Source organism: Humulus lupulus, chromosome 4 (assembly GCF_963169125.1).
Source record: "Humulus lupulus chromosome 4, drHumLupu1.1, whole genome shotgun sequence".
Taxonomy (NCBI): domain Eukaryota; kingdom Viridiplantae; phylum Streptophyta; class Magnoliopsida; order Rosales; family Cannabaceae; genus Humulus; species Humulus lupulus.
The window spans coordinates 25,509,042-25,523,714 of record NC_084796.1 but is presented as its reverse complement, the minus strand read 5'-3'; the positions used below and the strand labels follow the sequence as shown (position 1 = coordinate 25,523,714).

General features: G+C 37.8%; 2 protein-coding genes across 2 annotated transcripts; one reads left to right on the top strand and one right to left on the bottom strand.

Annotated features, from left to right (window-relative positions):
- The first annotated feature begins 1,854 nt into the window (after positions 1 to 1,854).
- LOC133830229 (pachytene checkpoint protein 2 homolog) lies at positions 1,855 to 5,482 on the top strand. The gene is made up of 14 exons (XM_062260159.1): positions 1,855 to 2,122; positions 2,245 to 2,308; positions 2,458 to 2,564; positions 2,901 to 2,968; positions 3,332 to 3,435; positions 3,518 to 3,622; positions 3,706 to 3,795; positions 3,881 to 3,956; positions 4,052 to 4,121; positions 4,220 to 4,290; positions 4,447 to 4,537; positions 4,731 to 4,858; positions 4,954 to 5,079; positions 5,171 to 5,482. Exons 1-14 carry the CDS (start codon positions 1,996 to 1,998, stop codon positions 5,309 to 5,311), a joined length of 1,368 nt encoding a protein of 455 aa, XP_062116143.1. The 5' UTR covers positions 1,855 to 1,995; the 3' UTR covers positions 5,312 to 5,482.
- Positions 5,483 to 5,532: 50 nt separating this feature from the next.
- LOC133830227 (pentatricopeptide repeat-containing protein At3g48250, chloroplastic) lies at positions 5,533 to 7,629 on the bottom strand. Its single transcript, XM_062260158.1, has one exon. The coding sequence runs from the start codon at positions 7,530 to 7,532 to the stop codon at positions 5,643 to 5,645; it is 1,890 nt and encodes a 629-aa protein (XP_062116142.1). The 5' UTR covers positions 7,533 to 7,629; the 3' UTR covers positions 5,533 to 5,642.
- Between the last annotated feature and the right edge of the window lie 7,044 nt (positions 7,630 to 14,673).

The window sequence follows — 14,673 nt, the reverse complement described above, 5'->3', positions numbered from 1 at the left end:
AATAATAAATAATTAAACAAATTAAAATATGATATTTTTGAGATATTTTACAATGATAATTATTTAAAAATAATAAAATCATACGTTTTATAACTTAAATAAAATTTAATTAAATTTAAACTCACTTATTAGAATAATATCATATTAAACATATAATATAATATATTGTGAATTAGCAACAAATTATTTTTTAAGAAAAACTAGCAAGAACTTAAATTTAAAATCCACTTATAATATTTAATAGGGTTTATACATTTTTGGACCCTGTGTTTTGTCTCATTACCTGTTTGGACCCTGTGTTTTGACAAATTACTTTTTGGACCCTATGTTTTGTAAAATGATTAAAATAGAACCCTAAACTCAATTTTAATGAAGAAAAAATTGAATATAACAACACAATTTTTAAGCAGAATGATTTTATTTTTGTTCTGAATTGTTAGTTTGGTAAATTATTTGTGATTTTAGTTGAGAAAACATTGACCAAAATCGGGTTTAGGGTTCTATTTTAACCATTTTACAAAACATAGGGTCAAAAAAGTAATTTATCAAAACACATGGTCCAAACAGGTAATGAGAAAAAACACAGGGTCCAAAAATGTATAAACCCTATTTAATATTACATTAAACATATAATATATAATATCTTGTTGTCACTCCTAAATTAAAAAACTAAAACAAACATAAACTTAAAAAAAAAATTATTTAATTAAAATAAGATATTTATTTCAAAATTTATATGACATTAATATAAATTTAATAAAAATAATTAATAAATTCTATAAATAAAACTAAACAAACGTGCATATTGCACGTTGCTTGTAACTAGTATATATATATATCTTCTATATAATAATTGTGTAGATAACAAAAATTATTGGTTTTAAAGGTTTTTTATTTTTTTTAATGTTAACTTTAACGGAATATTTTTACATTTAACGGTAGTTTGTAAATACTTAAACTTAAATAAAATAAAATAAATAATTAAAAAAATTAAAAAAAGATATTTTTGAGATATTTTACAATGATAATTATTTAAAAATAATAAATAATTAAACAAATTAAAATATGATATTTTTAAGAAATTTTACAATGATAATTATTTTAAAATAATAAATAATTAAACAAAATAAAATATGATATTTTTGAGATATTTTGCAATGATAATTATATAAAAATAATAAAATAATACGTTTCATAACTTAATAAAATTTAATTAAACTTAAACTCATTTATTAGAATAATATCATATTAAACATATAATATAATCTATTGTGAATTGTTAACAAATTACTTTTTTAAAAAAACTAACAAGAAACTTAAATTTAAAATACACGTATAATATTTAATATTACATTAAATATATAATATATAATCTCTTGATGTCACTTCCAAATTCAAAAACTAGAATAAACATAAACTTAAACAAAAATAAAAAATTTATTTAATTAAAATAGAATATTTATTTCAAAATTTATATGACATTAATATAAATTTAATAAAAATAATTAATAGATTCTATAAATAAAACTAAACAAACGTGCATATTGCAAATTGTTTGTATCTAGTATATATATATATATATATATATGCCTTTACCATGAAATATATATATTTGTTTAATGATTTATTTAGAATGTGTACAAAGAAATCAACACAAATCATAATTTTGTAAAAAAATACTTTGAGTTATATATAAATGAAACCATTTTTGAAACACAAATGAATTAAAACTTTTCTACATTATGAATTATTAAAAAATCCCCTAAAAAAAAGGAAATCAGATTTCTAAAACAAACATAACATAGATAAATCAAATTTACCAATACTGAAGTGTGGTGTGGGAGTGAGTGGGTCTCTTACAAATTTCCCGCTCATTTTCAAAGATTGACCTTTATCTTCATTTGTGCCCTAACTTACTGGCTAGGGTTCAGTCAAAGCTAAGCTATCTTCCTGGTTCTCTGTGATGCCTTCCACCTACTAATCTCTGAAACTCAAATGTCTGCTTCCATGGAGATCCCTCTGCAAAACCCACCAGATATCCAAATGTCTGAACAAAACGGAGTCGTCCCAGAATCAGCTGTCTCTCCTTCCACTCTTCCCGAAGAAAAATTTCTCGTTTCAGGTTACAAGAACTCTATTCCATTCCTCTCCTTTCTTCCAATTAGCCTCTCAATTTCAGTACCGATTTCTATTTTCTTCATCGGTTCAAACTTTTTTTTTTTATTTTGCTTGGATGGGTTGCAGTTGAAGTCTGCTTAAAGACCTCGAGCACAGCTCGGATAGAAGATGTCCGTTTGGCCGTGGAGAAGTACGTTTTTGAATCCCTGTTATAATTGGGATTTTTTGTTGAAATTATATAAATTAAACTATTGATCTTGAATTTTTGTTGAAGATGTCCTGTTTGTTAAATTGATTAATTGGATTTGCTTTTTTATATGATTATTATTAAATGCTTAGAATGCTTGAGAAGAGGAGCTTAAGCTATGTAGATGGACCCATTCCTGTGCCTCTTGACAACAAGTTTCTCACCGATGATGTGGAAAGGATCCAAATTTGTGACACAGGTATGCTTTCTGTATATTTAATTTTCCAACTTTCGAACACTTAAGGGGGCTTGCTTGTATACATTTATGTTCTTTGTTTTAAAAGTGAAATGAAGGAGTAAGGTATTTCAAGATGTTTGATAAGTATCCACATTAATTTTTATTTTTGCAGACAAAATTATAAAACAAATTCTAACAGCTTGAGTTATTACTGTAGTCTTCTGAATTTTCTTTATCATAGATAATGAGTTATTCGGGAGAAGTATAAGTTTTTATCTTAGGTTGCTTAATTAACCGTACATAGGAGATTGTGTTGGCATTTTCCAGTTGTGATAATTGAGCTGTTTCTTTCTGCAGATGAATGGGTGCAGAATAATGACATACTTTTGTTCTGGCAAGTCAAGCCTGACGTGCACGTTTTTCAGGTAAAAAAATGTATTGTAAATAGTACCATTTCCAGTTCCAGCATTTGTGTTGTCTTGTTTCTTTTGCCCTCCTTATTCTTGGCATCCTGCTTCAACATCCTTGCTAACTACAATAATAATTTTATTGAGAATTGAGTGGACTTGTCCCATATTTTGACTGGAGAGTCTAATCATAGATTTTCTCTCTTAAATTCCTTTACTAGAAACTATATTTATTTTATCATCATCCTGAATTGTACTTTGTTAAGTAGTAAACCTGAAATAGTTTTCCATTACCATGATCTAAAAAACTTCTGAACTTAGTTGTCTGGGCCTTCTTTCTGTGTTTTTTTTCAAAGTTTTTCACGATACTTGTTCTTTTAGCTTAATGAGGAAGGACCATCTGGGGATTTAAGTGGGGATGGACAACCTTCTACCTTCAACGAATGGAGTCTTCCCGCAAAGGAATTTGATGGCATGTGGGAAAGGTTGATCTACAACTTTTCTTTTCCCTTGAATAATTTTCAAATCAATTGACATTGCGGTATTGCATTTTAAATTGATATGCAGCTTAATTTATGAACCTGGTCTCAAGAAAAGGCTGCTGCGGTATGCTGCAAGTGCATTGCTCTTTACCGAAAAGGGTGTGGATCCATTTCTTGTTTCATGGAATCGGTAGGGATTAGTTTGTTGATTTCATGGATATTCATATGCATTTACCCATCAGAATTTGTAAAGTTTGAGAAATTTTTTGGCAGCGTTGTGCTTTTACATGGACCTCCAGGGACCGGTAAAACTTCCTTATGTAAAGCACTTGCTCAAAAGTTATCTATTAGGTTTAATTCCAGGTTCGTTAACATTTAACCAATGAGTAGACAGTTATTAAGTGGACTATTTTTCGATATCTTTCCTCATTATTATTTTTATTTGCAGATATTCGCAGTGCCAATTAGTTGAAGTTAATGCACATTCTTTGTTCAGTAAATGGTTTTCTGAGAGTGGCAAGCTGGTATGTAGTAGTAATTCCTGAACCCTTGTAGATATATTTTTCACAGTGGAAAGCAATGTTAAGAAATTTAGTTCACACGGCTAATTTTTTTGTAGGTTGCAAGCCTTTTTGAGAAAATTCAAGAAATGGTAGAGGAAGAAAACAATCTGGTATTTGTTTTGATTGGTGAGATTAAATTAAATTGGGCTTTTAATTTCACACTTTTATCTTTCTTTCTTCTAGCTTTTAGTTATAAATATTCATGGATCATGGTGATGCTGCAGATGAAGTTGAGAGTCTTGCTGCAGCTAGAAAGGCTTCTCTGTCTGGTTCTGAACCTTCAGATTCTATTCGGGTACTGACATGCAACTCTCCTCTTCTAAGATGGTTCTGATCTCTTTATTGTTGGACTTGCATAAATCTATTTAATGTTTTTTTGGCAAAATCATTTTGAACAAGATACAAACTAAATCAAAATTTACCCAATTGCCTCTCAAAATTGGCATTCCAGGTTGTGAATGCACTGTTAACTCAGATCGACAAACTAAAATCATCCCCAAATGTGATAATTTTGACTACATCTAATATTACTGCTGCTATTGGTAAGTTTAGAAGTTATTTTTAACTGGGTCAATTTTATAGGATTTCGCATCCTCCTCAATCCTTTATACTCATTTTCCATCCTCCTTTGTCCTTTATAATATTTTTTGCTGATTTTTATCCTTTGTTGCATGAGAAGTTTTCCAAAGTTTCGCAAGTAGCCTGACCAATTTTTTTTTTTTTTTTGGGTTTCAGACATTGCATTTATTGATCGGGCTGATATAAAAGCATATGTTGGTCCTCCAACACTCCAAGCTCGTTACGAAATTCTGAAAAGCTGCTTGCAAGAACTTATTAGGACCAGAATATTATCAAGCTTCCAGGTATGCATTTCTCACCTTGTCCAAAACCATATACAGCCCTTAAATTAAAATGCTTAAAGTACTCATGTGTCTTAATACAATTGAAAATATACTAGGATTGCGATCAATTCATGCTTCCAAACTATACTAGTTTGAAGGAGAAAATGAATATGACTGAGGGTCAGGAAGCTCATACACTTCAGTTGTGCAAACATTTGCTTGAAGCTGCAGAAGCATGTGAGGTAAAAGCAAATATGCTTCAAAATGCATAATTAGTCAGGCCTCCCTTAGTTGATTCGACCTTTGATTTGATTTTGATATTGTTTTCTGTAGGGGTTGAGCGGACGGTCCTTAAGAAAGCTCCCGTTCTTAGCACATGCAGCCCTTTCAAATCCTTATAGTTGCGACCCCAGCAAATTTTTGTGTACAATGATTGAAACAGCGACAAGGGAACGTTCTGAGATCGCTGACTGATTTTTGTAAATAGTGTATTTTCATGTGCGGCTAGCGACTGAATTGCAGCCTCTTTTGCAAGTCGGTTTACTTGTAATAGATAGGGATATGATATTTGCAAGATGAGAACACTTGTAATAAAGAAAATGAGGAAAGAAGTTGCTATCTGATTACAACCATTTTGATTACTCAGCTTATGGGATCCTTGCTTGCCATTAAAGAGTTATTCCTTACTGTTGACATAGTAAAGAACTGCATTTAACATAAACAAAGATTGTTGTACAACTAAAATATGTCTATAGTTGAGTTCAGCAAAAAACAGAAAATAATAAATAACATAAAGGGAATACAGTTAGACAGCAGCAGATTTGCTCTCCGCAGAGCCAAAAAGATCGCAAATGTCGTGATGTTTGCGTATATGATGGGGGCACTTGAATAGCAAATCTTTGGCCTCCGAGTATCTACCCTCCTGGAAAAATGACTTGAAAACATGAAGATATGCTGATGAAGTTGGATATTCTTTCACACTAAGAGCCTTCAAAAATTCATAAGCATCCTCAACAGTCCCAAACTTTGAGATGTATTGAATGAAAGGTTCAGGGTAAGGAGGGTACTTTTGTTTCTTCATCAAACGAAGAAGGTCCAACGCTTCTTCAAATTTCCTCACACCTAAAAGCTTTTCAATAACATTTTTGTATGTAGCTTGCCAAGGTCTTAAACGACCTTTATCCACCATCTCAACCAGCAAATTGTAAGCACCCTCTATTTTTTGTTGACTGAGAAAACCATCTAATAATACATCCAACAAATCAGCATCGGCCTCAACATTCTTCTCTATCATATTCGCGAAACAAACAAATGCTTTGCCAACTTCACCAGCAGCACAATGCCCTTGAATTAAAATGGTCCAAGTCTTGATATCAGGAGTACATCCAAGTTCTTCCATGTCAACCAGCACCTTACAGGCATCTTCGAATCTCCCTGCCCTACAATATCCAAAGACCAATTGGCTATAAGTGAGGTTGTCTGGTTCATACCCTGCATTTTTCATAACCTTGAATATATTTTCTGCTTCTTCAAACCTCCCTGATTTTGTCAAAGACCTATGAATCCCATCATAAGCAGCCTTAGAAAGGGTATGACCCATAGATTCATACTTTCTAGCAACTCTGAAAACCAAATCCAAATCTGGATTTTCACTAGCTGCAATGCTTTTCAACAGAAGGCTGCAATCCTGAAGCGAGGGCTTATACGGGCCATCCATCATAAACTCGTAAAGCTTCACAGCATCCTCCATCATTTTATTCTTCTGAAATGACCTTGAAATCTTTATGTAATTGTCAATATCCATTTCGTGACCAGCACTCTTCATTTTCTCAACCACAATCCAAAATTCTTTAATTGAATCACTTCTACTAAGAACTCTTACAGCTGCATTATAAGTAATTGTATTGTGTTCATAGCCTGGACTCTGGCCAACCCATTGAAAAAAGCTCCAAGCTTTTGATGGGCAAGACCTAAACTCCTTAAGCACCCTTATAACAAAATTATCTGATAAATCAACTATGAGCTCCGCTAATTGTTTCTCAACCTTATCACTCCATTCTTGCCCCAAAACAACACTAGCCACCTGTTTTACAACCCCATCCATGGCATTCTCTTTAATCATTCTGTTGTAGAAATGGGACAACGCGGCAACATCACTAGCCATTTTTTCCTTTTTCAGTTGTGCTAGCATCGTCAAATAGGTTTCTTCATCAATATAATAGCCTTGTTCTTTCATTTTCTTTAGAATGATCCAAAACTGTTTCATATCTTTCTGAAGTAAAATTCTAAGCAACAAGCTATAAATTGAAGAACTTGGTCTGAACCCATCTTTCTCACATACCCAGTTGAAGAAATCCGAAGCTTTTCGTGGGTATTTATTCAGTTTCGTCAAAACATAGATGACTCTTTCATGGTTCCATCCAAGATGCGAATTATCTAACTCGTTCTCCAACTCAGTAGACCACTCGTTGGCCACAACGAGCTCCACAAACGAGTCGGGCTTTGAAGAGAAGAGCAACCTTTGATGGGCATTGATGAATTGAGAAGAACAGTCAAATTGATTTGGAATAGATGGAGAAAGTTGAGAGAACTGAATCACCTGTGAATAAGGTCCCCGAGTTGCGCTGCGAATCTGAGCCGAGATGTACGAGTTGGTGATTCTAAGGCAGGTGAGTATAGTCCTTGCTCGATTCATGGCTGCTTTGGAAGTCAAAAGCTATGAACTTTTACAGAGACAAATGCCATTTGCCCATTTCAAGCTCTAGGGTTTAAGGTTTCAAGGTTTAAGCCCTGGAGTGAGAAAAGAGACATTTAAGTTAAGCTTTAAGTCGGGTCGGGTCGGTCCGGTTCATGAATTGGGTTTACATTGTTCCTCAATTTTGAGAAATAACGTTCATTTGCGAGTTCTTTTTACGGCACTTTATATTTTACTCTCTTACATTTTGTTGTTTGAATGATTGTAAAATCAATTATTGAAATCTAAATGTCGAATAATGAAGGAAAAATATCAATTTGGCTAAAGTATTTTTCCCCAATACGCAATCTATCCATGTATTTTGTTAAATGACAATTTAGATTTTGTGTTTTACAAAATGGATCAAAATAATACCATACACTTAATTTTGGTCAAAATATTTTCAATTATAATATTTTTAATTTTGGTCAATTATAATATTTATTTAGTTAACAGTAGCGGTGATCGAGGAGCTGAGAAATAAATATTATAATTTAAAATATTTTAACAAAAATTGAGTTTATGGTACTATTTTGATCTATTTTATAAAACACAGAATTTGAATTGCCATTTAACAAAACACAATGGTCTGTCGCGTATTCAGAAAAAATATAGTGGCCAAAATGATATTTATTTGTTTTCTTCATATAATTTTAATTTATTGAAATATTAGTATTTTTATTTAATTATTTATTTTCAAATTTTGATTTTAATTTTTAGAACAATAATATTAAACTTTTATCCATAAATGATATTTTTATACTGAGTGTAAACTTGTACTGAGTTTAATGATATAATCCTAGAATAAAATTGTTACACCCAAATTTCGAGAACATAAATTATAGTATTAAGAGATAGGCTTGTAAAATGTAAGCTCGAAATAAGCAAGTATCAGTTCATCATAAAGTGTCAGAAGCCACGTTATACGACGATGGAATTGGTAAGCTCGAAGCTACACACGGTCTCGAAGGTATTCCGAGGTTACAAGTCAAGCTCGAAGCCACGACTGATCAACTATAAGGGTTCGACACTTGTATAAATTTCCTGATTTGTTCTTATTGGCGACACTAGTCAGGAAGGTTCGAACCTGGGCATTGCAGGCTCGAAGATGATGATCTCGATAAATTGGCTAAGGACGAGGTTAACCAGAATGATGAGCTCATGATATTGGTCGATCTCGAAAGTGTGTAATATATGTTCGAGGTCGGTAATCTAGTTTGAATACGTTTAATGTTTGAAAATCCCTATTTCTTAGGGATTTGTTGTAATCTGATAATAAATCCCGAATATCATGGGATATTATGTATTTAATGCATTTATTTGTATTTATTTCAAATTAGAATTGTAACTTCCCGAAATAAGAGGGGAGATATTTTGTCAACCAGTCTATAAATAGATTGAAGAATTTCATTTGTGGACACAGGCAATTTGGTACTGAGAATACTCTGCGAAAATTGCTTTCTAAAAGCTTTAAGGAGAATTCCACCACTCAATAATATTAACTCGTGGACTAGGCAGATTTTAATTGCTGAACTATGAAAAATCTCGCTTGTTTTCTTATTTGTTTTCTTGATTTAGTGTTTAGTGCTCTTCTTATTTAAGTTGACGAAAAATGACGCCAAAAATTTGGTGCTTTCATTGAGAGCATTAAGCAAGTCATTAGACTGTTTAATCAGAAACATCCTGAATTATCAATGGCCGCCACCAACAACCCCAGCATTGGTGGGCGATCATTGCCCCAAATACCAGAGGAACAAACTCCTTGCACTGAAGACTACCCACATCGACCTGGGAAGCAGCCCATGGCTGACCAGGGCCTTGAGGAGAGAAGTGATTCGTCCGATTCCCAAGGGCCGCCTGCTCCCAGGCCTGATGTGGATCTCTACTATAATCCAGAGAGATACATTCCTATTGTTGAACTAGAGAATTGCCAACTGTGCCAACAATTGGCAAAGCGACAAGGCGCAACGAAGAGTTGGCCAGATAGGCTACTGAGGCCCAGGCACCACCTTAGAGGCCAAGAGGACGTCCCCGAGGGAGCACGACCTCCAGGAGAGCTGGGTGTGAGCACCGCAAATTTGATATGATCCTAAAAGACCCAAGCTTCACGCAAGGCCTTCACGAGACTGACCTGCCTCATCCCACATGAGGCCTCACACTTACCTTGCTGAAGGTCCTATGGACCCATGCCTAAGTGCTACGCTCAAGTGCCCAGGGGCCTGCCTCGGCCGCGCCCACACACCTGTCTCCGCGAGGCCATCTCGCAGGGCACGCCTCGGCCGCGCCCACACACCCATCTCTGTGAGCCTCCTCTCGTGAGGCCATCTCGCAGGGCACACCTCGGCCGCGCCCACGCACCTATCTCTGCGAGGCCCTTCTCGCGAGGCCATCTCGCAGGGTACGCCTTGACCACGCCCACGCACCCATCTCCGTGAGGCCCATCTTGCGAGGCCATCTCGTAGGCCACACCTCTATGGTATAAGTATATGCCCCGCTGGTGAGGCCTTTTTTGTTTAAGGAAGGTGTCACCAACTTAGCATACTCAAGGCTACAAGTCCTCTTATACTTAACAAAATAAAAAGGGGTTTGGAGTAAGGGTTTATCTTGGATATACGAGAGCAACCTTCAAATACAAGGCACACGTACGGGAATAGGTTGTACGACCATGAAGAGCACAGAGGCGTGACTCTGAGGTCCGTACTAGACAGGTAGTGATGGTACAAGTTAGTACCAGTGGTGGAGGCACTACCTATACGTCACCGACCATGTGTCAGGGTCGACACCACAACCACCTGTGCCACTACGTCTGGTGCCACTCCTCTGACACTCGTACTAAATAAGTAGTGGAGGCGTTCCCACGGACCGTGACTACGTACCAGAGCCGACACCACGACCCTTTGCGCCACTACTACCTGTGCCACCATAGTGACGACGTACTTATGAGCAATCTTGTCCCCTGGGACCACAATGTATTAGGGGCCATAAGAGCCCACTATAAAGGGAACCACACTTCATCATTGAGGGGGGTTGGAAAATTCTTGTAAAACCAGATTGATCTAAGTGCAATAAATGAGTTTTCTTTGTATTTTCTATTTCCTATTTGCAATTTTCCTTCAAGTTTCTATACGTTCATTTGTGTTCATTAAATATTGATTTAAGTTTCTGAGTTTTCCATCCATATTTCGTTGACGAGTTCTTACCGTCAACACTGGGCAGGGGCCCAACAAGCTCAGCTGAGGCCCAGAACAATTCTTGGTGATGAACACCCCAGGAGAAATACTCGGGCTGAAGCTACTGACAATTCGACTGCGGAGATGTCTACAGGAACGGGGAACAACCAAGCTCCTCCAGTAGCTCGGAACTTGAACCCTGAAATAGTAAGAAACAACCCGGAACCTATCCAGACCCATTCTGGACCATCTAGGCCCAACAATGGGAGGCCGCCACCATCACCAATAATACATCCACCATCTCCAATAAGACACCCATCACCAGTCTGAGAGGCCCCACAACCTGCATTGTAGAGGCCCTATCGCAGTGGCAGTCGAGATGGAAATCGTCAGGCCAGACCACGACATAGGAGTAAGAGGGAGGCTACCTAAGAACACAGGGCTCCCCAACCATCGGGAAGCCATGTGTCGAGATCACAAATGATTGGGGCGAGGAGGCCAGTGGATGATCCCCCTCGTAACCACCGAGCCTCTCAGCTGAAGAGAACTGTTAGCTTCGTAAGCGGGAGCTCAGATTACACCCGGTCCGTAAGCATATATAATACCGAGCCTAGGAATTTTGGGAATCAGGGGAATCATCCTGACCTTTGGGATCACCTAAACCATCATCAGGGGCATGCTAATCCCACAAACCCTGACTTGCACAACCATTTGAATGGTCGAAAACAATCGGCATATGGAAACCAGAATAACCCTCCACAAACCGGAACAAGGAGCTAGAGTTTTTATAAACAATAACCAGCTCCCTCAAGCTCAAGCTCGACCCCCAGTGGATCCGGTCTAGGAGAGAATTGACCAGATCAAAAGGGCGCTCAAGCTCTTACAAGATGAGCGAAGTAGAGATAAGGTTGAAGACTCTGATGAGGAGTTCGAGCCTTTTGCCCTGCATATCTCATACACTCCATTTTCGCAGGTATTTAGGATACCTCATGTAGCACCATTTGATGGGAACTCAGACCCGTACAATCATTTGAGCACATTCAATACCATCATGCGAGCCACCAATGTTGGTTATAAGCTCCGATGCATGTTGTTCCCATCTACTCTTATATGACTAGCAAAAAATTGGTTCGAGAAGTTTAGAAGACATTCGATCTCTTCTTGGGATCAGTTAGCAAAGGAGTTTAAGAAACAGTTCAAAGACATGGTTGGTATGAGGCCCAAAGCCTCGGCCTTGACTAATGTCAGACAACAGCAGGGAGAGTCACTGAAGAGTTACCTTACAAGGTTTAATATAGAATTGGCTTGTGCCCGTAATGTCGATGATAGTGGCCACCTAATGGCTGTCAGAGCTGATATATTACCAGGGAGAACCCTTTGGGATGATATGCAAAGAAAACCCATAAGGTCATTGACCGAGTTCAACCAGAGGGCCCAGAGGTTTGTCAATGTAGAAGAGGCGAGGTCAGCATTAAACCTGGCCTTTCAGCCCATAACTACAACGACAAATGTTAACTCAGCCTCGACCTCGGCGGCCCCATCGACGTCAAGACCCTTTGGGGATAACCCTTCAAAAAGGAAGAAAAATGAAAGGAATAACCCCGAGGATGATGGGGGGAAAAAGAAGAAAGGAGACAAGTATTTCTCCATTTATACAGTGTACACCGAGCTTAATGAGACACAAGAGAATATATTTATTGCCAATGAGAGTCAGGTCCCATTTAGACGACCTAACCCAATGCAGAATCAGAAGGCAAAGAGGGACTCCAATAAATATTGTAGATTCCACAGAGACGTTGGACACATAACTGATGAGTGTCGACAGTTGAAGGACGAGATTGAAGGCTTGATCTCGAGGGGGTGTTTTGGACAGTATGTGAGAAACTAGAATCCCAACCAAGCCTCAACAGGACAAAGGGTAGCGACTGCGCAACCTTCCCAATAGAAAAACTCTCGGGCATGGGAGGATGATCTACCTCCCCCTACCGATGGGGAGGATGTGGTAACCATTTCTGGGGGGGCCACATCTTGCATGATCAGGCAGAAAAGCCCAAAAGAGATATGTAAACAAGCTCAAAATTGGGGACGGTTTTCCCTACGAGTCTGAACCACGAGCTCCGAAACAGCAGAGGGTTGAAACTCAACCCATCACTTTTATAGAAGAGGATGCGTCACACGTCCAGTTTTCTCACAACGACCCCCTAGTCATCACGCTTCAGCTCGCGAACAAGTGGGTATGCAGGGTCCTAATTGATAACGGGAGCTCTGTGAATATCCTTTACAAGACCAATCTAGAAAAGATGGGACTCACACTTCGAGATTTGAAAGCTTGTGCAACCACGTTGTATGGATTTTCAGGAGAAGGGATTGCTTGTACGGGATCCATTGAACTCCCCGTAACCTTGGGAGACTATCCAGTCTTGGTAACCAAGATGATGGAGTTCGTGGTGGTAGATGCACCATCGGCCTACAACGTACTGCTCAGGAGACCAACCCTGATTGGGCTGGGGGCAGTATCGTCTATTAGGCACTTGGCCATCAAGTTCTTGACATCTAGTGGCATCGGGACGCTGATAGGAGACCAGCTCGCATGAAGGGAATGCTACAACATTTCCGTGAGAGGGAAAAACCAAACAAGTGCCCAGACATTTGTGATCATTCAGGAGATGGACGGATCCATCTTCGAGATGGAAAAAGAGATCGACCCTAGAGTCGAAGAAAGGGCCGATCTCGAACCAATGGAGGAGCTCGAAGAGGTTGAGCTCGATGAAAAGGATACCACAAGGGTGGTGAAAATAGGAAAAAATCGTTCTGAAAAAGCAAGATAGCAATTAACTTGCTTTTTGATCAAAAAACCAGGATGTATTTGTGTGGTCGCACTCGGACATGGTAGGAATTAGTCCGAATGTCATAAGCCATGCAATTAACATCGATGAAAGCTTCCCCCCGAAGCAGCAAAAACGAAGGCTCCTGGACGATGATAGAAAAAAGGCCCTCAAAGGGGAGGTCAAGAGGTTAAAAGCAAATTGGTTTATGCGAGATGCTTTTTATGCTAATTGGATCGCCAATCTGGTGCTAGTCCCAAAACCCAACGGCAAATGGCGAACCTGCATCGACTATTTAGACCTCAACAAGGCATGCCCCAAAGACTGCTTTCCCTTGCCTCGAATAGACCAGCTCGTAGAAGCCACTGCAGGCCACGACATCATGCCAAGAACATACGAGCTTTGTAACCGATAAAGGATTGTATTGCTACAACGTCATGCCTTTCTGGCTCAAAAATGCTGGAGCCACATACCAAAGGTTGGTAAATAGGATGTTTGCTGAACAAATAGGGAATAACATTGAAGTTTATGTGGACAATATGTTGGTAAAATCTAAACATAACAATAACCATGTGGATGATCTCGCTGAGTGTTTTCCTGTACTTTGAAAATACAACATGAAACTTAACCCACAAAAATGCTCATTCGGAGTATCTTCAGGTAAGTTCCTTGGATTCATAGTAAATGCTCGAGGATAGAGGTTAATCCCGATAGGATCAAGGCGTTAATAGACATGCCCTCACCTCGAAAACATAAAGAAGTCCAGAGCCTAACTGGACGAATGGCGACCTTAAGTAGGTTTATCTCGAAATCTACAAACCAATACCTTCCATTCTTTAATCTTTTAGGAGGGGGCAAAAAGTTTGAGTGGTCGGAGGAGTATGGGCACTCGTGTTTCAAAATCTCAAGAAACACCTCGTCGAACCACCGATCTTGTCTAAACCTAATATAGGAGAAATTTTGTACTTATACCTCGCCACGGCCGAGCACACCATTAGTGCAGTACTGGTACGAGAGGATAAGAAAATACAAAAACCTGTATACTACACCAGCAAGAGATTACTGAAGGCAGAATCAAGATATCCATGAATGGAAAAATTGGCTCTG